Raw genomic sequence first — 25,866 nt, 5'->3', positions numbered from 1 at the left:
TTTAGAATATCAATTTTTATTACAAAAATATTATTATTATTTTTTTGGTTAGTTATGTTATGAAAAAATATTGTGTATTGTATATTGATTTGAGTTAAAAATATATTTTTAATGTCAAAAGTAGATTGTGTAATATATAATGATTTAAATAAAAATATTATTTTTTATGTCAAAAATATTATTTTTCAATATAGAGATTGATATGTTAAACTGTTGCATTTATACTTATGGATAAGTGATGAAATGTTATGGTGTGAATAATCACACCATATATTTGTGTTAAAATTGAAAATATATCAATTTATACAATCCGGATTGAATTCGCTAGCTTTGGGATGAGTGTGTCTAAATAATAGAGAGGGTTTGGCCGGAAGGAAGACATGATTTAAACGGCCAACCTTAAAAAATCATAAAAAGAAAAAAATTTAAGGGACTATTTTGATATGTAAAAAAAGTAATCAAGATTTAACCGAGAATGAGCCGAAACTATATGGACTTAAGGATGTATTATCCATCCCATGTAAGAAAATAATTCCATAATTATAACCCAAATTACATAAATATCACAATATAAGAATTATAGAATGCATGTTTATTCATCAAACCCAAACTGTAGAATACATGTTTAGTCATTATCATACATTATAATTTTAGATTATTTAATATATGCATGCATATTGATATTTATATATTTATCACAATAGTTATTTTATAATATTAAAATTATTTTAAAGTAGTGAAAATATTTTATCTTAATTAAAATTAAAAGTAAGATTAAAATTAATAAACGGTTGAGCAGAGAAATTGAGGCAGAAAGAGAGGATCAAATCAGGGGTTTAGGGAAATGGGAAAATCTGATTTCGGACCACTTGTTATTTGGGCTAAAGGCCTAACTTTAGTTCTATTTTGACTACTTGGGCTAAAGGCCCAAACAGATTTTACTATGTTCCCCTGTCATTGGCTGAGAGCTTGTGAATGGCATCACGTGGCATTCACTTATTGGCGGAAACACGCCACCTTTTTTTTAAAAAAAAAAGTCGGCAACACGCTTGCTTCTAGAGGAGACTTACAACTGAGGTCGCCGATTTGAAGCGATTTATCGTTCCTAATAGTTTGATAAATATTAAATTCATGTAATTTTTTTAAAAAAAAGCTTATTAAAAATAAGAAAATTTAAACTTAAATTTTTTTTTTTACAAATTTAATTTTTAATTAAAATATTTATTTATCTGAAACATCGATTTTAGAAGCTCGTGGAAGGACAATTTCTTGGCCAAAGAATATTTCTAGTAGTTTCTAGGAAATTACAAAAAGTCTTTATATATTTGTGTGGTATTTCTGATAAGCATTTATACGCAGTTATTACTCGGAGATTGAATAGGCATTTGGAAAGTCGTTTCCTTTGGTAGAGAGACTAATGGATTCCTTCGCATCCTTCTTTGATTCACAATCTTCGTCGCGGAATCGGTGGAGTTACGATTCCCTTAAGAATTTCCGCCAGATTTCACCCGTCGTCCAAAATCATCTCAAGCAGGTTATTTTCATTGTTCTTTTCTTTTTCCTCCCTGCGGATTTGTTGAGGGTTTCTTCGAGAAGTAATATGTTTCTTATGGCTTTATTAGAGTGACGATTGGAATCGAGGTCATGTGTTGAGAATTGAAGATTATCCGTTAACTAGGGTTATATATATTCATTTTTAAATATCTGATTATTTGGGCTTAAATCTTAGTACTCTTACCGATTGGTAGTATTAAATTAAACTTCTCCGTTGATTTGATTTCCAGATGATAATACTTTTAACCGATTCAAACTATTTATCCAATTTTCTCCATGTTTGTGATTTTTCTTGTAAATGTATGTGTTGGGAAATATATTTCAGGATTCTTTAATCTTTCCCTCGGTTTGTTTCAATCGTTTGTTGGCTTTCATTCGCTAGTATTTGAAGAGAAAATGCTGCCTGATCGCAGGTGTATCTCTCACTATGCTGCGCCTTGGTAGCATCTGCGGTTGGAGCTTATCTTCACATTCTTTTTAACGTTGGTGGGTTTCTTACGACTCTTGGATGCATCGGTAGCATAATTTGGCTACTCTCTGTGCCTCAGTATGAAGAGGTATCTCTCTTTTTTGGCTCTCGTGTTCATCTTTTATAAACGTTATTGAATGTTCTCTATATTTGGTTGACTTTGTGCAGAGACATGTTTTATGCTTGCTTTTGAAAATTTCTAGAAGGATATGAAGCAGAGGAACCAAAACTTATATTTTTGGGGTTTCTTTGGAATCTTATGTTTTAATATCAGAAGCGTTTCAAAATCTTGGCAATAAATTATCAATTGTTGGAAAAATTTAAATGCTTTTTGAACCAAAACTGGTATCCATACCCACACTTAATCTTTATTGTCTTTCATTATGAACAGAAGAAGAGGATGTCACTTTTAATGGCGGCAGCACTCTTTGAAGGGGCCTCAGTTGGTCCATTGATCGAATTGGCTATAAACTTTGACCCAAGGTATATGTTATATTCCGGGTTATATGGTTTTGACTTTATTTGGTGTTTTTTTTTTATTTCGATGCACATGAGATCGTACTTGTTTCCTGATAATAGTCGATAATCGATCTCTGATTTTTATATGGTTTTGACTTTATTTGGTGGTTTTTTTTTTATTTCGATGCACATGAGATCGTACTTGTTTCCAGATAATAGTCGATAATCGATCTCTGATTTTCTTCTTCGGCCAAGTACACTTGTGTGAAATTATGAATCTCATATTGCAAGTTTTTTTTGTGCTCCAGCATTGTTGTCAGTGCTTTCGTTGGTTGTGCTGTGGCCTTTGGTTGTTTCTCAGCAGCTGCCATGGTAGCCAGGCGAAGGGAATACTTGTACCTTGGTGGCCTTCTTTCCTCCGGTCTTTCCATCCTATTCTGGTTGCACTTTGCATCATCAATTTTCGGTGGTTCTATGGCCCTCTTCAAATTTGAGGTATATAATTAGTGTTTGATTTTCTCTTAATTTGTACCTATGGCCATCTGGCATGTTTCAAACTCAAAACTTTAAGGTCTTGAAATAACTTTTGAGCTGCTGTCTTTTCTATTCATGACCGATGATAGAACAGTGACTATAACTTATACTACTTCCTTTTCCTCTTGCAGTTGTATTTTGGGCTCTTGGTGTTTGTAGGCTACATAGTAGTCGATACTCAAGATATTATTGAGAAGGCACACTTTGGGGATCTCGATTACGTGAAGCACGCTCTGACCCTTTTCACTGATTTTGTTGCTGTCTTTGTGCGTATTCTTATCATCATGGTAAGCACTCTTTCAATTTGAAGCGCATTTGACTTGAGGGGTTGAATTTTGCTTGGCTTTAGCTTACAATACTGGCTTTTTCTATTTTATATTGAAATTTTATGATAACTTACATTATACTAGCCCAAAAATAAAAACCAATGGTTTATTTTCCTTGTTACAAATTTTATGCAGTTATTCTTTTGTGCTGCTATGAGCAATAGTATCAACTGAACTAAAATTTGAAATATGTGAACAATATTTTATCAAGTTAACTGCATTCAAGCGAAGCTCAAAAATTTTAGATTAACTTAAAAGGTTGAGCACGATCTTAATTTTTTGAAGCTAGATTCGAGTTTTACCAATTTATATACTTGATTAATTGCCATTGCATTGCAGTTGAAGAATGCATCCGAGAAGGAAGAGAAGAAGAAGAAGAGGAGAAACTGATACTATGAGGACGTCTGTGGTTGGAATGTGTATGTCCTAGAAATAAGCTCTCTAAAATGCCACCGATTGTTTCGGAAACTTTTATTCGTGTCTGTACTTTTTTCTTTCCTTTTTTTATATATAATTTTTTTTTTCCTTTGTGCTTCTTCTGTTACATATACAAGTAGCACGAACATAACTGTGTTTGCAGTTGCTTTGACACCTTCTGCCTATGGCTGTTTTCCTGCCTCAATGTTTCTCGTTGTGCTTAATTAGTTTTAAAACTGTAATTATGAATTAGTTTTGCAAAATTTGGTCAACCGCCGAAATTATTCAGTACTGAATGGTAATTGATTAATTGAGTCAACTCAACCATGTACATATAGTCATCCATAGTGGCTTTTATTTATATATTTATATTATCTCTCTTAATCTCTAAAAAGAATCTACTGTTATAGTCAATATTTTAATGGATCGGTGATGAATAGATATATCTTATTAAAACGATTAATATATATATATATATGGCAAAAACTTGTGTGAGACGGTTTCACGGATGATATCTTATTTAGGTCATTTATGACAAAGTATTACTTTTTAAGATAAAAATATTACTTTTTATTGTGAATATCAATAAGATTGACCCGTCTCACAGATAAAGATTTGTGAGATCGTCTCACAAGAGACCTAATATATATATATATATATATATATATGGCAAAAACTTGTGTGAGACGGTTTCACGGATGATATCTTATTTAGGTCATTTATGACAAAGTATTACTTTTTAAGATAAAAATATTACTTTTTATTGTGAATATCAATAAGATTGACCCGTCTCACAGATAAAGATTTGTGAGATCGTCTCACAAGAGACCTAATATATATATATATATATATTTGTATTTATTGTAATTGAAATCATTGTTATCCCGGCCCTTTGTTCCTCCAAAACAACAATCATAATATAAAACAACTCGTCCAATCATGAAGTGTGGCAATTTCTGGGCGAATAGGTGCATGCAAAAGAATGGAGTGGTGCAACCCCGCCTCAATCGATTCCACGGCCAGCTGCTGACCTAGTCAAACTCATTTCGACAAGTACAATGAATCTTTCTTATTTTACCTGAAAAATTAAGGGCCTGCACAAAAACGCATAAATCAAATTGCTCCCCTTGGCTTGTCTTGTGCAACATCCCATCCCAAATCTTCACTGCAAAATGGTGAGTTTTATATACTTTCGTCATTTTGTTAGATCAATCCATGCTCATTTAAGAAGCTTTGAGGTCGAATTTTAATTTTCAAAACTGTTTTCTAGAGTATCACATGCTGTCGGGAAAAAGCTGTGTTAGTCACCATATACGTAGAGAAACCAAGGATGAGGTCACGATCATCGGAAAATGGGCTAAGCAACAGTCACCACCACCACCATCATATATATCACGATATCTCAAAACATGATAAGAGAGGCCGAGGGTGGTATAATCGGAGAGCAGAGCTTCTTGAGTATTCCAGACAATTACGAGCAACTTCAGTGGCTTCGAATTCGAAAGCACCTCCTACATCTGAGGTGTCGTCTTTCTACTCTTTTTTCTCCAAACTCATTCTTTCCCACAACAAATAAAATAGAATAATACTTAATTTATCTCATCCACAAAAATCATACCAAACATCACTTTATCATCATATATTACATTTCTTTATCACTCATTTGTTAATCATTCCCTAACCTAAATGTACGTAAGTTATGCATGCATTGACAGGTTCTCCCAGCCAAAAGGAAGCCAAAACGCTCAACTTCTCCAAGTTGCCTGGGAAAATGGGACTCCTTAATAACAAGCTTTTTCAAAACAACGATGAATCCCAAGGGGAAAAAGAAAAGCAGTACTGTGTTCACAACTACTACTAAAATGGAAGCTCTAGTGAAATGTCTCCAGGTGACATATTACATTTTTGTAAGTAAACTCTCTCTATATACATTTGAGGATAAAATGCAAGTGTATTGTACTTTTCAGGTGCAGAAAAAGGGAACCTTCATGTCAAAATTGGTCACGAGATGGACAAAACATCACAAGTGAAGTAAACTGTTGTCCTCACACGATCCAAGTTGTTTGGACACTTCCGATTCGATTAATCTTTCTCCAAATTGTGTAGAAAATACATGTTTGTATAATGGAATTTACATGAATCCCTAAGCAAAAGATCTATTTGGTTTTAAAATTTCAACAGTTTTTTTTATTTATCTCCAAATATATAACATACAATACAATCGACTAGAAGTTACGGAATTATATCATCATATATCAATTATTGTACTTCTAGTCAATAATTTTACATAATATGGAAACTTACAAGTTACAAGTTGTTGCCTCAATTTCATATTGACATGACGTAACTTACGTACAATCTAATTGATCTCTTGGTCAAAGTGCCATCTACTCCATGGCGATCGTGGTATTGATGCCTTTGAAATGGCCATTTTGCTTGCCTTCATCGCAGCCAAAAGCAATCCACCTCACGAAAATAAGGAGCAGAATCAGGTCCATGGCGAGTTCTGAAGCTGGTGGTGTAAGTAGAAGGGAAGATATAGTCATCGTGGGGGCTGGAATTGCTGGGCTTGCTACTGCTGTTTCACTGCAAAGGTTAAACTTCTTCCAATTACTACTGATTCTACTTGATTTTGGACCCTTTTTTTTATTTTGAAAGGATTTTCAAATCCAAATTTTTGTTTGTTTGTCGGTTGAATGGATAATGACAGGGTGGGGATTGGGTCAGTGGTGCTGGAGCAGGCTGAGTCTCTGAGGACTGGAGGAACATCGATTACATTTTTCAAGAATGGATGGAAAGTGTTGGACGCTATAGGCGTGGGAAGCCAGCTGCGAAGCCAATATCTTGAAATTCAAGGGTATGCAGTATGTTCATGGTTTTGGTCAAAGGACTTGCACATTTTGCCTCACATATAATTTACCAATAAAGGGTGTGATACAGGTTCAGTGCGAGGGTTTTTACTACATTTGATTGTTCAGGTATAATTGACATGATTTTAAGCCGGTCAAAATGTGGTCCTGGGTCATAAAGTTTCTTGTTTCGGTCGCTGTAGATATGGTGTAATAATCAGTCACACTATGAAATTCAAGAAACCTGTGTGTTCATTTCAACTCCATGTTTACCACATCCAATTTTTACCATTAATTAATTGCACCACATCGATTCATTTCTGTCGAGCCAAATTTATTTAAGAATTTTATTGAGTGGGTTATTCTGATTGAGAAAATTGTTATTAGACGATTCCTGTTGTTTTAGATCTTCTGTAGAGGACCAGCGACAGAATTCTGAACTAGTGTAAGAAGTTTTCAATCGTGTCTCCTAAACTATTTGATGTTTCCAGCTGATACTATATCCGGAAGTGAGCTGAATCACTGCCCCCAACATATGAGGAGAAACCGTGACGTTGTTTGGTTTTATTTCAAGTGCATAGGGATTGATATTCAATTTACATGTGTAATATACATGTTGCTATAGTAAGTAAATAAATAAGAAGGAAAATGAGAAAGTCGGGGGAGTTTTTGTATCAGGTTGCCTATAAATAGTGAAAGGAAGTAAAAAGTGGCACTAAGAAACCTTAGTCCAAATTATCCTCTCTGTTTCTTCATTCCTCTTCTAATTCTTTCTGTTAATCTCACTTCTAATCACTTAAAGCTTCATTGTTGGAGCAAATTCTCTTTGAATTGCTGGATCCTAACACCAGCTGTACAGGATAGTGATGAAATCAGAAGATGGAAGGGAACTACGATCCTTCATAATCAAGGATGAGGATGAAAGGTAACTTTTTCGACGTCCCTTTCTGGTTGTTTGATAGTCAAAAGTCATGAATCTGACATTCGATTGTGGAAACAGTCAAGAAGTTCGAGCGGTAGAGCGACGAATGCTCTTGGAGACTCTTGCTAGCCAGCTGCCACCAAATACGATTTCATTCTCCTCTAAGATTAAAAATATTGAAAGAGGTAAAAAGGACGAGACCGTGCTGAAGCTCGAGGATGATTCGCAGATATCTGCTAAGGTAGTTGGCCGACAAACTTAGACTTGCCATGGAATAAAGATTTATGCTTGATACTAATTTTGGTCCTACGAATAAGATTGACTGGTGGATTATCTAGTACGTGCTGCTATCACTGTCAAATACATCTCAAGTAATTTTGTCAATGAATATTAGAATAATTTACACGGATTCCAATCAAGGATAGTTTTGATGTAAGGAGATGTAACTGTATAATTTAACCTCATGGTGTCATTGTAATTGTACCAACATCAGATGGAATTTTCTGTATTTGGATCTAGCCTGATGAAGTGTCCACAGGATTATCATTTTTTAAGCTTAAGAATGTTCATCTTCACTAACCAACCATTGATCAATTCAACTTTTAGTAGATTGTCATTGCATGTGATGGGACACGGTCTCCAGTGGCTGAGTGGATGGGCTTTCCTGATCCCAATTATGTTGGATATTGTGCTATTCGTGGCATTGGATTTTACCCTGATGGGCAACCGGTGGAGCCAAAAATAAATTATGTTTATGGCAGAGGTGTGCGTGCTGGCTATTTGCCAATTTCTTCCACTAAAGTGTATTGGTTTCTCTGCTTCAACAGCCCTTCACCAGGTACGCATATAATGGAGCTAGTTTCTCATTAAATTAGAAGAAAATCATACCTGCAAGTGATTAATGTCGAACTTTTGTTTTTGCACCAATCAATTTACTGAAGAGGACTTGAAAATATGCCCTTCAGATAGGCATTAGTGAGGTTCAAGCCAAGTGGTCCGTAGATTCTTTAGCCCATCATTTACTAATTACTACGCTAATGACTGCTTTTTGTTTTTTTAATGACTTTTTCCTACACACCCTTGAAGAAATAGTTTCTTATGTCGGTTTCTTTGTTGGCCGCTTTGGTTTCAGACATTTATGTTTTTTCCTTGACGCCTTCTTCATCATGCATTCATAACCATGTGGAAAACTACTTATTTTGTTTATCAAATATTACTAAATCCTTCATCTTTTCATTCTGACTTGTTCTTAAGTTGATTCGTTGCACCAAATCAATTCAAAAGAATGTAGCTTTTGAATTGAGATCTGTAAGCTTTGTATTTTAAAGATGTAATTTTCCCAACCACATACATGTTTGGTTGGAGAGTACTTTTGGTGAGTTTTGTCGTTCAAACAAGATTTCCTTCTTACGCAGTGAAGAATAAAGTTGTGCCTCCTTTTCCTGCTACCATACACTATACAGTCCTATATATCAAGATTGAAGCTGTGCTTCCTTTTCCTGCTACGATACACACTATACAGTCCCATGCATAATTTTTTATGCGTGCCTAATGACAGGTCCAAAGATAACTGATCCTTTCATGTTGAGGCAGAAAACTAACAAATTAATCCAAAACTGGTCGTCAGATCTTTTGGACATCATAAAATCTACTCCAGATGATATGTTCATACGAACCCCTCTGGTAGATCGTTGGTTGTGGCCTGGAATCAGCCCTCCAGCTTCAGTAGGAAATGTTGTTCTTGTTGGCGATGCATGGCATCCAATGACACCAAATCTCGGGCAAGGTGGCTGTTGTGCATTGGAAGATAGCGTTGTTCTCGCCAAGAAACTTGAGCAGGCGTTAAAGTTTAGGACCATTTCTGTAGAAGACGCATTTAAGGCTTATGAAAGTGAAAGATGGCCACGAATCTTTCCATTGATCGTCCGTGCAAATCTCATGGGTGCCATACTGCAGCTGGATAACCCGTTAGTATGTTCTCTTCGAAATAATTTTATTCTACCCAAGCTTGTTCAGCTTGGTCCAATGCTAGAACATACAAATTTCGAATTTGAGCCTCTATAATGAACACATCGAGTGAGTTGAACTACGATGCAAGATTTATCCGCTTTTGGGAATATAACTCAATCTATTTATTTATTTGTTTGTTTGTTTATCATTATTTAATTTAATTCAATTTAATTTTTTGGTGCATTCATGTAAGCTTGAAACCAAGCTATTGCGTGCTCGCTTTGTGTACAAGTGGTAGCGATTCAAGAATCTCCTTTGTAAATTCCCGAAGCATGTCAATTTTACTTCCCAATACACTTCCGTGGGTTTTATTATTTCTTAAAATGACAACAATTCAATACCCAAAAATATAACTTTTACATAATTAATATTTATTTTTTATAGCAATATAGTAAAACAAAACATTTTCTCGACAAAAATATTTACTACGAGTAGAGACGGAGCTTGCATTCCAATATACGTCAATATGTTATGTAAAATTATATTATCATGATAAATTTTGTCATGAAATAGACTGCTATATACTTTTGCTGTGTTTAGGCTAAAAAAAATTAGAATAACTACTCTGTTTACATAAGTTATATAATTTTTAAAAATATAAAGCAACAATAATCTATTACCTATTACCAGTGTTTAATAAAAATCAATATATTGCTAATCTCGTGAACTGTTGTTTCAGGCTTACCAATAAGCATGGCAAGAGCATTTTCCATCAAGAAAACGGTGAAATCTTGTTGTATCTCTCACAATGATTTCCCGGCCTTCCATTGCTGAGATAAATTTCGTGGCTTCGTGGCAGTCACCACAAACTCTTGGATTCTTAAATACCCGAATTGTCGTACCCAACGGTAGTCGTATAAGTTTAACGGCAATGACCAATTTCTCACTGTGCCACAGAAGTAGCTGCTCTTTCTGCTCCTCTCCCACATCTTACAAAGCAGATTCAAGATCAGGCACATACCCTTGCAATTTCATTTTCTTCTTAAGTTCAGTGAGTTTTTCATGTATGCATTCCAGTTCATGGTGAAGCCTATCTCCTGATCTGAACTCATGAACGACACTCTTTACCTGAAGCCAACTGTACCCAGGTGTTTTAAAGACCTTATTTTCCTTCAATCCTTCATCCATCTTCGAACTTTTGAAACGCTTTCCCGATTCTTTTACGCAGCATAAACATTGGCAGGTTGAACATATGCAGCCGGGTTCCCAGGATCAAGACTAAGCAAATTGTTGGCAGCAAACTCAGCAATTTCCAGCAAACTCAGCAATTTCTAGTATAGTGATCTGGTCTTACTGCAATTTCGTGCCCCTTCTGCATTTTTTCAAAATAACGAATCCCAACATCAACCAATCCAGCGCGATTGCATGCAGATAAAACTCCAACAAAAGTGATCCAATCCGGTTTTATTCCGGTATTTCACATCTCATCAAACAAACTTAAGAGCCTTCCCGCTAACCCCGTGGTGGGCATATCCAGAAATCATAGCATTCCAAGTGACCAAATCTTTAGACGACATCTCCTGAAACAATTTCCAAGCATATTTCAAAACCCCACATTTGTGTCCAAATACAAAGGGGATTTTTGCATAAGCTGATGCACCTGTTTTCCAAATTTTAAAACCGATAAATTACTACATGCTAACAAAACGGTACTCAAACTCGATGGATTAGCTCGAATCCTTAGCTCACAACATTTTCTTGAGAACTTTCAAACAATCTTCGCCTCTACCATTTTCAACATAACCTGCCATCATTGGCTCATTGCATTCCATGTAACCAGATTCTTGTCCGGTGTTTCATCGAACACCTTTTCTGCCAATTGAACTCTCCCACTTCTCATATATCCAGTAATTATAGCAGTCCAAGCAATGACAGCCTTTCTAAACAACTCTTATGCTGATTCCGAATCCCCAGTTTCCACATATCCTGAAATCATTGCATTCCAGGACACGAGATTCCTCTTTGGCATAGGGGAAAACAACTCCTTAGATTCATTCATCCTCCCATGTTGCGACAACCCTTAAATCATGGTGTTCCATGACGCAGTGTCTTTAACCAGCACTCGCTTAAAGAAACCCTATGCTTCATCCACGTCGGAATTTTTCAAATAACATGCCAATATGATATTGTACGACACAGTATCTGGTGCGGGAATTTCATCAAACAGTTGTTGGGCTTCTTTCAACATCCCCGGCCTTTTCGAAAACCCCATTAGAATTGAATTCCAGGTGACCGTGGCTCTCGTTTTCATGCTCCGAAAAACTTTCATTGCTGAATCCAAGTCCCCACGCTGAATATAAGAGGTAATCATTTTGTTAAACGCGATTATTTGGTCAGACTCAAACGCACAATGGTTTAGCTCACCATAAAATGGCGGTGGCGATGAGGATTGAAATGGGATCGTGCATGAGTGGGATTCGGACTTCGGAGGGAAGTGCTTCTGGGTTTGAATTGGCATCTGCGCTTTAAATTCTGGAAATAGAGGCGCCATAGAAGTGAGGTTTGAGATGTAGAGAAATTCTTGGTAAGATGAATAATTTTTGGACGTATGTAGTTCTAAAATGACGACGAAAAAACATTTGACATGTCGCATGTGCCAAAGATTAAAACAAAATTAATTTATAATAATTCTTCATACCAATTTAATAATATTATCAATTTAATATGAGCAAGTTTTTGACACAGATTGATCTGATTCACAATATTAATATTTTTTAATAAAAAAATATTTTTTTATGAGTCAAGTAGATGTTCGTATTACAAATTATATTTATCTGAGAGACGGTCTAATATGTTATTATAGAAATAGTTTTGAATTTTTCTTAGATAAAATTGATAAATAAAAGATATAGTCAGAGAGTAAATAACAAAAATGTGTATACATTTAACTGCTTATAAATATCACATGGATTCAAATGCATTTTTACAAAAGATTGAAGTGATGTCAAGGAAACAACATACGGTGGCATTGATCTTGACATAATAAGCACATAGTTTTTAAAAGTTTAAGGCAAACTATATACGGGCACACCAAGTACATGCACAAGTTTACGATCATTTTTACGATTGGATTTTATTTAAAAGAATCCAATCTTTTCTCTCATGTTATAAATATCAAGATGGACTTGGCAAACAACTTGGTATTGCCGACATATTATTTCTTTCAGGATTCAAGATCAAGGCCTTTGCCTTGCTTGTGTACAATCTTTTGACGTTTGATTTTTGTTCATTAAGCAACTTCAATAAACTTCTCTTTGCATTTGCCCTAAATGGGCAATTTGATGCCAAAAACCCATCCACCAAGTGCAGATACGCTTCCAAATCATGGCAACAAGCTACATCTGCATGAGGCTCTAAAAATGGAGACATTTTGGTATCAACTCGGAGTTCTGTCCCGACGTGTGCGTATGCCCACGGCATACTTTTGTCGAGTGCATTAAGAAACTTTTCGGCTCCGGAACATCTCAATTTCTTGTCAAGTTCTTCGCTCACAAACATGCCAGGAACTCGCGTGATCACGTCCTGAGAGTTCACGATCCGTAGGACCTTAACGTTTCTTGAGTTGAGTCGATTCGCAAAAGCTCGATTTCCAACTCTCGGGCCGCCGAAGGAGAAAACGGCAATTGGAGGCATGTTAGGAGCGCATGCACTCAGTTCATCCCCCACCAACAAAGCTAGGGCGGCACCAAGGCTGTGCCCGGTTATTGTTATACTAAGAGTTTCACCTTCGTATTTTTTGATTAATCTTTGAACTTCGTCAACTACTGATTGAGCTAAACTTGGAATATGATCATCAGCACCACGAGTCTTGAATAAGCTCAAAAACCCGCATTCCACTCTGGGTAATCCTCCATCTTTTTCTTCTTCTTGGGAAATTGGAACCAATAAATCCCTCATATTTTCGGCCCATTCGAGACACGTGGCCGTCCCACGTAAGGAGATGATGATATCTCTCCTTCCCATCCGTTGGATCTCCCTCCGATCATCACAAACAGCGACGTACCCGGCCCAACTTGAGCGTTGGGTCATCCACCCAAGATCCGGGGCCACGTCATCGACCCAACTTGGCAGCCCGATTGAAGACGTGGAATATAGGCTCTTCGTGACCTTGTAAGATTTGTCATGAAGAGCCACGTGGCGCGGTCTTTGACATTCTTCCGTTGACATTGACGGGTTTGAATGAAAGCAATGATACGCCGCCTGAATAAACTCCCCGAACCGAACAACCTCTCGCCGGAGATTCTCATCCAGAGGGTCGAGTAAACCGGTCCAATCGTTGCTGCCGTGATATTCCCTCCACCGGATGCCGAGATTATTCCGAGGAGAATATTCCTGTGACTTGGAAAGTAGCCGCCGCAGCCTGTTTAAATGACGCGGTGACATTTCCTCCGCGGCCTTCATTTCCGGCCAACCTCCGGCCAATTTCAACCTTTCAAAGAAACCTTTAGACCGAGTTTCCTGTTGGGGTTCTTTCTGAAACGATATCAACTGATCGGGTGGCTCTTTTGAAGGCTCAGTCTGCAACAACTTTTCAATGTTGAAGAGGTGCTTTGTGGTGATATTTTCTGGTTTCCGAGATGCTTGAACTCGATTCAGAGGGTTCAGAGGTGAACCGGTGCATTGAAAGGCGGCTCGCCTGGCCTGAAAGGGCTGGAGATTGTGTGCGGGTAGCGTGTATCCGATTTGCATTCTGTTCGGGGAAAGTCAAACTATTAGTCCGTAGAGAACAAAAACTAGATTCAAGGGGTTTATATAGAAAAACTCTTTCCTATTCCCCTTGGAAATTCCATGTAAATTGCGTTCTCATCCATGCCAATTTTTTAATGGTAAAACTTAAATGTACTAATATAATAAAACGAAAATTTTTAATGGTAAAACTTAAATGAACTAATATAATAAAATTGACATATGTAAAATAGTCACGAACAAATTTTTGTCCTATAATTTTAAATAGAATATTTAAATTAAATTGAGAAATTAATTGATGAACTAGCTAGTATTGGGATTTGTTTTGTTGCTAAGCGTCCAATCAACTATTTGGTATGCAAGATTTTGGTTTAGATTTATTTTAGTTTCGTAGTTCAAATAAATGTATAAATTGAAATTCTTGCCTTTTTACAAACTACAAGAAGAAGAAAAAATTCAAAAAGTTGGTTTCTTGTCCAACAAATCGGCTTACTCGGTCTATTTGACTAAAATACCCCGAATTAGAGGGGGGACAAGTGTTTTTGTCTAAATACCAAAGGTCAAACTTTGCCCTCCAAACATTTCACAGTTGGACGACGTTTCCGCGTAATTGGATTGGACAAGACAACAACCATGTGGAGTCTTTTACATCATTTTCTTGTGTTGACTTATATCGTCCGAATCAATCTTTATTCAAACAATTTATTCCCTCGATTTTAATAATACCAACGTCAGCATATTACGTAGGCCTAGCTGATAGCCAGATACTAAATGTTGGACGAGAAATGGTCATTCATAACGCTATATTTTACATTTCTATTAACATTCAAACACGATAATAATATTCAATTTCTTATAAATCTCAAATGGCCAGGCATGATTTTTATACTTGTCAACCAAGATATTAAGATATGATTAAAATCATTCATAAAGTTTGACCATATATAGACATTGAATTATCAAAAACCAGACTACTTAAAAGTTAAAAGATATTATTATACATACTTAATTGGATATACTTAATTGGATGCTACGACTGGTGTCCACTTTGTACCTAAGCCTCCAGGATATTATTATACATGCTTAAAAGTTATTATAATTTTTTTTATGCATTTAGTTCATTAAAAGAGATTTTTAAAAAGAGTACAATTCAAATGTTTCAGGCTCATCTTTTATACCCAACTTTCCAAAGTTTGATTTATAATTAGTGGATTATCTTTGAATTCTCTTTGTTGAATTGGGTAAATTCTAATATAAAGTATCCCACCAAAATTCATATTCCTATTCTTTTGAGTTTTCGATTCGTTTTGATGTAATTTCAAATCAAATAGGTATGTATTAATTCAAAGAATAATATCAAATTGATCATGCAACAATAAATAAAAATAATAATATAAAAAGAATAATAATGCGTGAATTTGCTCATGACAAGATTTTGAACATAAAACTTGCGTAAGGGGACTTTTGAAATTTCAACTATATAAAGTTTCGGCCCGAAATACCTTCACTTGTTTAATTTTGCATCTTTACCTTTTATTCTTCTTTCTTTTAATATATATATTTTGATTATTCTCGGTCACTATCTTTAGTATATATTTATTTTTTTTAAAAAATAAAATAATATATGAACGTTGGGGTTATATTAAACATCAAACATAATATAATCATTTGAAATCGAAATTAAAATCCCTTAACTATAATCTATCACATGAGTAAATTAAGTTCGAGAACTTAAGCTAGGGTTTATCGAATTAATATGAAAAATACATTAATTCCAATCGATCAGGCTTGTAAGCCAGCTCAAATATATAAGATAATCCATCTACAAAAAAATATATATGAACATTCTTTAAAAAAAATATGAACAAATTTCGATTCCACTTGATATTTAATTTTAACACACTTGATTATATAAATTCTATCCAATTAAAACACACGTGTGTGTATATATATAAACATCGGATGTGTAATGTTTTATGTTCCATCACATTCAATAGGTGAATATCATGTTATCTCCATATAAAATATANATATAATATTGTAAAGTACATTAATGGCAGCTAGATCCTTTCTTTTTTCTGGGTTACTCGTTTACCAACTTTCATGTTGTCGTATATTTTGACTTATTTGCTCGCAACAACGTATGAAACCGAAGTAGTAATTGAATGCCCAAAACCAAAAGTCTTCCGACACTAAAGTTTCCCCAAATTCTGTACCTAAAATTCTATGAACCAAACAAAAGTACTGCACCCACCTTTTCACAAAGCAGCGTAATTAACAACTACATAATCAAAATTAAAAATTGACCTCTGTATGGCTGAGTTTACTATAATCAAAACAGGCCAAATAATTACTTGTCATTAGCAGAAGTGTTCACACCCAATTTGTCTTAATTAGTGCGCATTATCCCACCAGACTACGTGGTGCTGCACAGATAAATAATTTCGTTTTTTTTAAATAAACTTTACTCCAAAAATTAAATTTTTTATATTCTTATAACTTATTTGCACGTGTTTAATTAATTTCTCTTCAATGTATCGACATGCGAAGCACACAAAAAAGAAAACTTGTTTTCTTCCAATCATGAGTACTGGAGAATATGGTGTGGCCACTAAGTTGCAGTAATTATTGGAGTATTGATAAAAGTTCAAAATTCAAGATAAGTGCGTGTCACATAGATCTAGTCACTTATTAACACTGTCTAGTGTATAACATGGTTGGTTGCAAAGTATGCGGCATTAATTGATTAGTATATTTGTTTCGTTCAATGTTTGAATCGAGTTTTACAAAATATTTGAATTATAAATTATCGTGTTATTTGTATATATTTATTTTTTATTTTTATATTACACATCATTTACCGTCATGTCTCTCGAGCCAAAACGTGACGCATACAACAAAAACAACACTTATAGCGTGAAATATTTCGATATTAAATGGAACCTATAATGACAAATACGTACATCAATCCGAAAATATAACAATACATAAACCATATCGCTTGATTAAATTAAATTTCTGAAAATATATATTTCTTGTTCAACAGAATTTCTAGCAAAGGAAATTGATGTGGAATAAGTATCGGAATTTTTATTGCCCCCTGAAAGGGGAAAGATTAATTATTTAATTTTTTTTTAAAAAAAGTTCATTCTTGTCCCCCTCTTGTAGAGACGGGGCTTTTATTTTTTCAAAATTCAATATACATTCTAATATATCCANTATATATGTTATCTACATATTTATAATATAAGTATATCTACTGATCTATACATGACCTAGGTGTCTTGGTTTGATTTTTAAAATTTTGTTTTGTTTTTAATTTTATAATTTCAAATCACATTAGGTCTCTTTATTAATTTTTATACTTATATTATTATTCATGTTTAAATAATTAGTGTACAAACACACACAACGTGTATGTTACAAATGTCTCCATCGAATATTAGAAATAATAAAGAGTAATTTATAAATTCAATAAGGTTACACCCCTCAATGGACAAATCTTTTGGGATGATATAGGGGTGTGCAATCGGTCTATTCGGTTACCGACCGAACCGAATAGACCTATAACCGATTTAATTTTTGAACAACCGAACCGGTCAAAATATTCATAGAAACGAATTAACCGAACCGATTTTCAAATCGGTTATTTCGGTTACTGATCGAAATAATCGATATTTTTTAAAAATATATGCGAATTTTAACACATAAAAAAAGAAAACAATGAAGATATTATAAATAACTAGAAACATTGAACAAAAAATATCAATAACAAATAAAAATATTGAAGATAAAATCATTGGATGAATGAGCTTCCTTCTAATGCATGAAAAGTTGAGTTTCTTTCTAATGTATTTTTAATTCTCATATACAATTTAAATTAATATATATACTAATTCGGTTTAACCGAATTTTTCAAATTAAAACCGAAACCGAACCGAATTAACTGATTTTTTAAAATTTCAAAACCGAACTTCCGAATTAACCGAACCGATTTTTCTAAATAATTCGGTTCGGTCGTTAGTTCGGGTTAACCAAAATTTTGCACACCCCTAATGATAGCCATCTTGGTTTATAATCTAACAATATCAGTGCTCTCGTTGAGAGTCATCGTAGCAGAAGAGACGACTTATAAGATGGTTACCATCAGAATAATTTCGATAATAAAAAGTATAAGTTGAATTAAGGTATATGATATATGCATTGAATACTGAAAAATAAGTGAAAATTGTATAGAATGAGTTGTCATAGACGTTGGTTTTTCAAAAATGAGCAATGTTATAAATATATTCACCGTGCGACGATATTATTATATATACAATTCTATGACGATTTACTGCAGTTGGAATTTCTGGCCCAACGCATAGCATGCCTAGACAGAAATGACACATGATTATTATTGGGCTCTCATATTTACGAGGCTTGATTTGTCCATTCTTGAATTACTTTAAATTTAAATTAAAAGGATAAATGCATGACAAATATACTTGTCAAATGCACAAAGCTTCGTGTCATGCAAAGACTGCATTGATCCAAGCACCAAACACGTCACACTTTCTTCCGACACCGCCATGCAAATCTACACAACCTCGATGCTCTCATTTCTGCATATAAACTGACACTACGTACAGATTCACAGACGTACGTGGAAACTCCCTCTTGAGATACAAAGATTGTCCTAGAAAATTGTAGATCGATGGCTCAGAACCAGCCCCGGTCCGACGTCCAACAGAGGTTCCAGCAGCCGCCGCATCAGGAGCGGCAGCAGCTTTCCCGCCAGGTGGCGAAAACAACGACCGCCGTGACTCTTGGCGGTTCTCTCATGGTCCTCTCCGGACTCACTCTGGCGGCCACCGTCATAGCCCTGGTGTTGGCCACTCCGCTTCTGGTGATATTTAGCCCGGTTCTTGTCCCCGCTACCATAACCATTTTCTTGATCCTCGCAGGCTTCGTAACTTCGGGTGGATGCGGCGCCACCGCCAGCTTCTTGTTCTACTGGATGTACAAATACGCCACCGGAAAACACCCTGTTGGGGCTGATCAGCTTGACCGTGCTCGTGAGAAAATCTCGCATGCGGCGTACGATGTTAAGGACAGGGCGGAGCATGCTGCCAGGGCTGGCCAGCAGTGAACTTGAAATAAAAGAGTGCCTTTAATCGATAATAAAAGGAATAGTGCTGCACTGCTTGGTGTTTTAAAGTGTATTTTCTTGTTTCTGACCGACAATATTGGGCGCTTTATGGATTGGTTTGTCTGTATGTTTATTACTCGGTAGTGTTTCTGCTGCATGCTTGTAATTCTTGTTGTTGCTTTTGTATGTCACCATTTTGAATAATTTCATGGAGATTTTGTGACATTTTGATAGCTCTCGCAAGTGACGCCATTTCTAAACTTTGCTTTTCTCTTCTTAACATCCAGAGGAGAGGGCTGAACTTTTCTCTGTTGGCTTAATTGCACTAGATTTAAACCTTGTGGGGCATTCATTTAACACAAAGCAGTCGAACATAGCCGGCACACGCCGTCCTCTTTTTAACACAGCCTTTTGAAATAGCTCATCAACAACTGTAATGCAAGCAGTCGAATACTCTAAAGTTCGAGTTCGGCCCTTTATAGACAGCTAATTCCACCACATAAAATAAAAATGTATGAGAAATTGGTATATTTTGTAAAATTCTACGAATAACTCTTCTACCAATTTGCATCGATAGTCTTCGAAAAGAGATCAAGATTCGACAGAACAATTTCTTTGGTCCAATAATAAATTGTTTAATTTTGACATGCATTTTTAAATTTGATTATTTTAGTTCAATTACTATAAAATATTGAAGATATACTTGCTTGCGTAAACGAGCTCTTTTGATCTTCCGATGGAACAAAAGGTGAAGGATGCTAGAACTGGAAACTTGCCGTTGGGTTATTATGCATCTAATCTTGATCCTGGACAAATTAAAATTTGCCTTGGGTCGAAACATTACAGTTGCTTCAATCACCTAGCATGTTGTAAAATTTTCTCAAAAGGTCTATGATGATAAAAAGCGTCAAGGATTAAGGTATATTTATTTATACTCGATTGTACTTAATTTAATCACCAAACAGGTTTTAGCTACGTGAGAATCGAATGTGAAATATCTTGATATGTTGAGATTACGAGTTACATAATATTGTGTATGCAACACCATGACTATCTTTACACTTAATTTTTGAAATATTTCTGCAGAAACGCCCTGATTAAGTACATGAAAGCAGTGGAAGAACTAGGAATGACGATTCTAGGGATGCTAGCTCACGGTCTCGGCCTAGTCGAAAATTTCTTCACAAGAAGTATGACAGAAGGCACGAACATGATGATCAGAATCAATAGGTATCCGCCTTGCCCTCTTCCTGAGATATTTTAGGACTTAGTAGCCATTTGGATCCTCACACCCTCGCCATATTGCTTTGAGATCAAGTAGGCGGCCTTCAAGTCCATGGAGATGACGGCGATATATGGATGGGAGCACGTACGTCCCCTTACAAACTCATTTGTCATCAATATCGGTGACACTCTTGAGGTATACATACCATCCATATATTCGCTCTCTTTACTTGCAAGTCTACTTGTCAAAATCAATTTATGAAACAAAAACATTATATAATCTTAAATAGAGTGAAATTTTCAAATAATTTAGTTTCTTCAAAAATCCATCGACCACTTCCATGTATATATTTCCAGCTTTGTGATACAGTACTCAGACTCGGCTTTTTTACAAGAGATGAAATTATCCCTTATGAAAGAACGTAGATTGGATGTGCTAACAATTCCTTAACCTTTATTGCAACAATACGTGCTTAATTTGAAGCATTGACTACTGGAAGACTACGGAGTGTTGTCCATAGAGCAGTTCAAAATAAGGAAAGGAATCGTCTCTCAATCGCCTATTTCATGAACGCGACGAAAAATAGAGACCCCTCCTCAGCTTTTGGTCTCGGAGCCCAATCCAAGGAGGTACGTGCGATTTACATGGGGCGAATTCGAGAAGGAGATCTTGATGCAAAAGAGAGTTATGGGCAAAACCGCCCCATCAGATATCTTATCTACCGATAGACTTAAAAAAACCTAAGTATGAATAAATTAAGTTGAATAATGTCCAAGAATTGAATGTTGATTGTAACGAAATAAGAGAACGAGTATAGAAACATTTGAGCACAAAAATGTATGATTCAAACATATAGTCTGCTGGCATGTCAATTGCATATTTAATTTGAATCGTGCTTATGCAAATTGCGAAGTATACACCGTGAACTGAATTTTTCTGGGTTTTTTTTCAGCTTTAGATTTTTTCAATTTCAGTAAAGATCGTTTTGATTTGATTTTGCGTTTTCGATTTATTGGGAACTTGCGCATCAGTGATGTTTGTTAAGAATTACTCCCTAAACAACTAGGAAGGTCCTAGGCATGACCCCCGAGCATCGTCGGATCGACCATCGAAGCAAGGTCCATTTTGTTTGCCACAAAAAATTGGAAGTATTTCGTATCGAGTAATATCGAGGATACAAAAAAAAATAAATAAATAAAAAGCATATGATATAAAACTACCTATTACATGATGCCAAACTGGTCATTGTGGGCAGAGATAGGCTTACTCATCTCCCATTGCCAATTCTAACGCATAATCATCTCTTTCCTGCATTGAGTTAAAGAGAAATCACAATATTATGATCCTGTTCATTGGATATAACCATTTTTACCCTTTCTAGTTTCGATCTTCATTTTAAGGCTATTAACCTAAAGCGGTCTGAGAAATACGACTTACAATAGGCCCTCTTGCAAAATATCGACCAAATTGAAGCCAATACACCTGTAAACGCAATAAAGTTTTATGATCTGCGTGCTCCATTGAAGATAATAAACAAATGTGTCAAAAGAAAACTTTAGCTGCAACCATGAAGATAACAAAAATTCAAGACCGATCCAAGTATTTTTGCTCAATGCTATGCAAGCATATTTATAGCAAGATGCACTTCTCGAAGGAAAGACGTGACAGCGATCAGTGAATTCTATTTAGGCCCCCACCAACATAGACAGAACTGTAAATGACTTCCTAATGTTCAAAAAATTACAATGAAACTCTTGCATTCTTTCAATACAACCTACATGCACCAATTTATCGCAACCATAAAGGCTGGGTGCAGATGTAAGCTGAAGTTAAATAGAGTACGGGATCGTTACTTTGTAAACAAGAAAGAGTGATTTTGCATTTTATCTCAACTGTAGAAGGTGTCAAAGCAATAACTACCTCATCCTCGTCTTGTGTTTCAACCTCCAGGTCAGATGATGGGAAGCCCACACAAAGAAGTGCGTACCCCTACACCCCAGAAAAAATGAACATAAATGCATCGGCCCAAAAGTTCAAACATGGCATAAATTAGGAATCTCCAGCAAACAAACTTAATCTAAAACTAATTGACTCTTATCATACCAACAGTTCATATGACTAGCTCAATGACCACATTAATGAGCAAAACAAATTTTGTGATATTCAAAAATCTAGCTAATTTATCCACAATGTCAGAAGCCTAACATTGCAAAATTTAAAAATTTGCACCAACAATTTGTATGATTAGCTTAAATATATACAAAGAGTAAAAACCAACAATTGTTGCATGTACCAGTACTAAACCCGAGTTTTCAGCGATTGCCCATGATGCACGTCAATGTATTGGGTTATGAGAAGGTGAATCTAAAGTTACAGTACCGATTACACAATAGTGTAACAAAACACATAATTTTCAACAGAGTTTCGTAAAGTAAGAAATACGATCGCCAAAATGAGAGCTTGACTTGCAGGAAAGAGTTATCCTAATTTCTATTGCCAGGCCCGATGTTAAGTACTTGGATTATATCCCATCAGATCACAGGGATGTGATATTTCCTCCGCAAATACATGGTAAAAGGTACAAGTAAATTACTTATTGGTCTGAAAGCCCTTAGCCTCTCTCTTGAAAGCTTGGTTCAACAAGATTGACGGAAAAACTGGTGCGCCATAGAGGGGGAGGAAAAGAAGTAAAAAGAGACATAAAAGTGATCACCAGAGCCCCAGAAGAAGGATTTACGAAGATAATTAATTAATTACAACACATCATTCATTAATCTACTAGGTCATACTTTATCATTCAATTATCCGATGCCTCCAACTAAACACTGAAGGTCGTGGATTTTTTTATTACCCCACAATGGACTCTTCATCATCAATCCCAACGCATGAGTAAAAAATTATGCACATGCGTCTTCTTTCATAATTTGTGAATAGGTTAAATTGGTTAAATTAGCGGTATATATGGAATTAAAACAAATACAAGACACTTCAACGTTAGTCCATCAAGTAGATAGCACACCTTATCTTTCAATTCAGCAGATATTCCCAATGCTTCAGGCTGTCTGAGTTGCCCAGACTTCACACGAACAGCACAGCTGGTACAACAACCTATGAGATAGAGAATTAAAAAGTGAAAATGTACTGCTTCAAAATTCAGGCCCAAATGCAGATCAAAGAGTCATCAGACACTGAGCCACCAATATAGAAGTTAAGCTCAAATCCATGATATTTCAGTTAGGTTTAATTGCACATTTTAACGCAGGTATCTTATCTGGTCAATCATAAAATTGATTGACGTATACCAGATTCCTTCACTGCATTTTAACAATAGATACAAATTCCAAATTCAGGTTCACTCGTAGACAGACTGAGGTGATTAATTCACGCTGTCCTATCTGCAAATCAACACATTCCTATAGCGATGATTCCACTCAAGCCAAGAGTAAAATTGTCCATTCCTACTGCAGCGATGGTGAGGCAATTTCAATTTCAAACCTACAAGTCGAGGAGGATGGGAATGATATTGGAGTAAGCAATCTGACCTACTAGTTACAGCGCAGATATGAAATGTATCTTGAATTCACACTGATGAACAGATTAAGATAGCCAACACAAACCATCCTCCACGACCAACATGACAAAATACAACAAGGCCATGGCTATCGTCATCTTTTGAGCTGAAAAAAGCATATAAGTCTTATTCTTGTTTTGGTATATAACTATCGACTGTTGATCTTGAAGTCGGTATCAACTAAAACAATGAGAATTATATTTTATTTGTGGAAAATCTATAAAACATTTTTAGTTTTGTGGTCAAATGGACTTTTTCCAAAGTAAATTTGCCTATTCATTCACTTATGCAGAAGATATACACACACAGATTTTGTGCGGTGAATGAAACCTCTTGCTAGCATCTAAGCCATTCCTAACAACTTGTACGCGTTAGAAAGTTTTCCACAAGCACGTACATTTCAATATTTTCTACAAGAAGACAATATAAAGACAAACAATTGCTAGACTTAGTAGCTGATTTCAAACTTTGTAAACACTTATATACAACAGACCACATAAAAACATACTATTAGACAGAAAATTCGCATTATTGCGCCAATCATACGAAAGGGAGATCAAAACACAATTTCTAACTACCTATAATTCAGTTCAATTAAATAACAAATAATAATAGTAGTAGAAATAATAATAATACAACAATAATAATAATAGGCTCTACATATCATGTTCATTTGAATCCCCTTTCTTTCCTCTAAAATGAACACAATCTACACAAGTGATCGGAATGCGTAAGATTTAGCAAATATAGTCGAATAGTACCATGTCTGCAAGCAAAGGGTAGACTTATACTCTGAGACTCTGCCGTGTGTAGTATATATTGGTCCTACACTTCAATACATGTGAGTTATAGTTACAAACAAGAAAAGTCTTAATGTCACATAGAACATATAGCATTTGTCAGTTAACTACCTCGGGCACCGAAAACTCATGGACAACTCCCCGTTGGCGATCGTGTACAGTGACTTTATGGGTCGGAACAGTGGGAGATTGAGCGCTACCATTCACCGCAACCGAACTTTGAAGCTGCGATACTATTTTTCGCCGCGAATTAAAGGGCATGGCTATGAACTTTTGGTTTGACGATGGCCCAAGGCGCGGTGGCCTTCTGTTAACTGAAAGGCAGGCGGTACATGGAGTTTGAAGGTCCATGAGTTCTTCCGTGTCCCTTTCTCTCCTATCACCGCCTATTAGAATGGATTGTCCTGAATTTATGCTACGTTGTTCTGAAGGAGACCAAATCCATTAGTATTTGATCTAAATACACAGCAAAAAACAAAAAAAAAACAAAAATCAAAGAAACTAAGCAGAAGCATAACAGAAACCGTGAATTTCACTCAGCACGCTCCCAAATTTGACACACGTTACTATGAAAAAACAAAATAATAAGCTGCGAGACAAGATATGTTGAGCAAAAACGAATAGGATTCGGGGAACAAAACCCAAATTAATGAGAATAATCACTACAAGCGCAAAGATTAATGCAAATGACAGGTGAAATCCACTGCAAAATTCAATTTAGAGCACAGTTAAAGAGAAGTGTGCGCAAGAACGTACAGACTGTGGAGGATGAAAGAGAAGTTAGAAGAGGAGGTAGAAGCAACAATAACAACGGATAAAACGTATTTTTGCGAAAATGGGAAGAGAAATACATATTATTATCATACATAAAAGTAGAGAATATTATATAACAATCTCACGGATTTTTATTCAT

General features: G+C 35.6%; 5 protein-coding genes and 1 pseudogene across 6 annotated transcripts; 3 read left to right on the top strand and 3 right to left on the bottom strand.

Annotated features, from left to right (window-relative positions):
• The first annotated feature begins 1,289 nt into the window (after positions 1-1,289).
• On the top strand, positions 1,290-3,999 carry LOC140969847 (bax inhibitor 1-like). The gene is made up of 6 exons (XM_073431358.1): positions 1,290-1,534; positions 1,968-2,111; positions 2,415-2,506; positions 2,791-2,977; positions 3,148-3,303; positions 3,682-3,999. Exons 1-6 carry the CDS (start codon positions 1,418-1,420, stop codon positions 3,730-3,732), a joined length of 747 nt encoding a protein of 248 aa, XP_073287459.1. The 5' UTR covers positions 1,290-1,417; the 3' UTR covers positions 3,733-3,999.
• A 2,106-nt stretch (positions 4,000-6,105) lies between these two features.
• LOC140969808 (monooxygenase 3-like) lies at positions 6,106-9,672 on the top strand. The gene is made up of 6 exons (XM_073431278.1): positions 6,106-6,353; positions 6,470-6,616; positions 7,468-7,533; positions 7,609-7,771; positions 8,140-8,368; positions 9,089-9,672. The coding sequence occupies exons 1-6, from the start codon at positions 6,154-6,156 to the stop codon at positions 9,592-9,594; spliced, it is 1,311 nt and encodes a 436-aa protein (XP_073287379.1). The 5' UTR covers positions 6,106-6,153; the 3' UTR covers positions 9,595-9,672.
• A 312-nt stretch (positions 9,673-9,984) lies between these two features.
• Positions 9,985-12,101, bottom strand: LOC140969806 (pentatricopeptide repeat-containing protein At4g16835, mitochondrial-like; annotated as a pseudogene).
• A 417-nt stretch (positions 12,102-12,518) lies between these two features.
• LOC140969807 (phospholipase A1-Ibeta2, chloroplastic-like) lies at positions 12,519-14,255 on the bottom strand. Its single transcript, XM_073431277.1, has one exon. The coding sequence runs from the start codon at positions 14,227-14,229 to the stop codon at positions 12,655-12,657; it is 1,575 nt and encodes a 524-aa protein (XP_073287378.1). The 5' UTR covers positions 14,230-14,255; the 3' UTR covers positions 12,519-12,654.
• Positions 14,256-18,851: 4,596 nt separating this feature from the next.
• LOC140969853 (oleosin 1-like) lies at positions 18,852-19,580 on the top strand. The gene has a single exon (XM_073431368.1). The coding sequence runs from the start codon at positions 18,923-18,925 to the stop codon at positions 19,355-19,357; it is 435 nt and encodes a 144-aa protein (XP_073287469.1). The 5' UTR covers positions 18,852-18,922; the 3' UTR covers positions 19,358-19,580.
• A 2,102-nt stretch (positions 19,581-21,682) lies between these two features.
• LOC140969848 (ferredoxin C 2, chloroplastic-like) lies at positions 21,683-25,790 on the bottom strand. 2 transcript variants are annotated; one of them, XM_073431359.1, is made up of 7 exons: positions 25,710-25,790; positions 25,065-25,378; positions 24,915-24,978; positions 23,602-23,690; positions 22,503-22,571; positions 22,020-22,064; positions 21,683-21,890 (listed from the first exon to the last, which is right to left on the bottom strand). In XM_073431359.1, exons 2-7 carry the CDS (start codon positions 25,302-25,304, stop codon positions 21,846-21,848), a joined length of 552 nt encoding a protein of 183 aa, XP_073287460.1. In that variant the 5' UTR covers positions 25,305-25,378; positions 25,710-25,790; the 3' UTR covers positions 21,683-21,845. The 2 variants fall into 2 exon arrangements, with proteins under 2 accessions (XP_073287460.1, XP_073287461.1); XM_073431360.1 differs by having other exon boundaries at positions 25,065-25,409; positions 25,710-25,761.
• Positions 25,791-25,866: the final 76 nt, after the last annotated feature.

Source organism: Primulina huaijiensis, unplaced genomic scaffold (genome assembly GCF_012295235.1).
Source record: "Primulina huaijiensis isolate GDHJ02 unplaced genomic scaffold, ASM1229523v2 scaffold42781, whole genome shotgun sequence".
NCBI classification, from domain to species: domain Eukaryota; kingdom Viridiplantae; phylum Streptophyta; class Magnoliopsida; order Lamiales; family Gesneriaceae; genus Primulina; species Primulina huaijiensis.
The sequence above is the reverse complement of the archived record's forward strand: the minus strand, read 5'-3'. Positions and strand labels throughout refer to the sequence as shown.

What these genes read in the sequence shown, in the direction of transcription:
- LOC140969848 (XM_073431359.1), bottom strand. Translation starts at nt 25,304, where the DNA reads ATGGACCTTCAAACTCCATGTACCGCCTGCCTTTCAGTTAACAGAAGG. An exon ending in ATGAGTTTTCGGTGCCCGAG is followed by an intron (nt 24,979 to 25,064) that starts GTAGTTAACTGA and finishes ATTGAAGTGTAG; the next exon opens with GACCAATATATACTACACAC. An exon ending in ATTTTGCAAGAGGGCCTATT is followed by an intron (nt 21,891 to 22,019) that starts GTAAGTCGTATT and finishes AACTCAATGCAG; the next exon opens with GAAAGAGATGATTATGCGTT.
- LOC140969847 (XM_073431358.1), top strand. Translation starts at nt 1,418, where the DNA reads ATGGATTCCTTCGCATCCTTCTTTGATTCACAATCTTCGTCGCGGAAT. An exon ending in TGGCCCTCTTCAAATTTGAG is followed by an intron (nt 2,978 to 3,147) that starts GTATATAATTAG and finishes TTCCTCTTGCAG; the next exon opens with TTGTATTTTGGGCTCTTGGT. An exon ending in TGCGTATTCTTATCATCATG is followed by an intron (nt 3,304 to 3,681) that starts GTAAGCACTCTT and finishes ATTGCATTGCAG; the next exon opens with TTGAAGAATGCATCCGAGAA.
- LOC140969853 (XM_073431368.1), top strand. Translation starts at nt 18,923, where the DNA reads ATGGCTCAGAACCAGCCCCGGTCCGACGTCCAACAGAGGTTCCAGCAG.
- LOC140969808 (XM_073431278.1), top strand. Translation starts at nt 6,154, where the DNA reads ATGGCGATCGTGGTATTGATGCCTTTGAAATGGCCATTTTGCTTGCCT. An exon ending in ACTGCTGTTTCACTGCAAAG is followed by an intron (nt 6,354 to 6,469) that starts GTTAAACTTCTT and finishes GGATAATGACAG; the next exon opens with GGTGGGGATTGGGTCAGTGG. An exon ending in CTTCAACAGCCCTTCACCAG is followed by an intron (nt 8,369 to 9,088) that starts GTACGCATATAA and finishes GCCTAATGACAG; the next exon opens with GTCCAAAGATAACTGATCCT.
- LOC140969807 (XM_073431277.1), bottom strand. Translation starts at nt 14,229, where the DNA reads ATGCAAATCGGATACACGCTACCCGCACACAATCTCCAGCCCTTTCAG.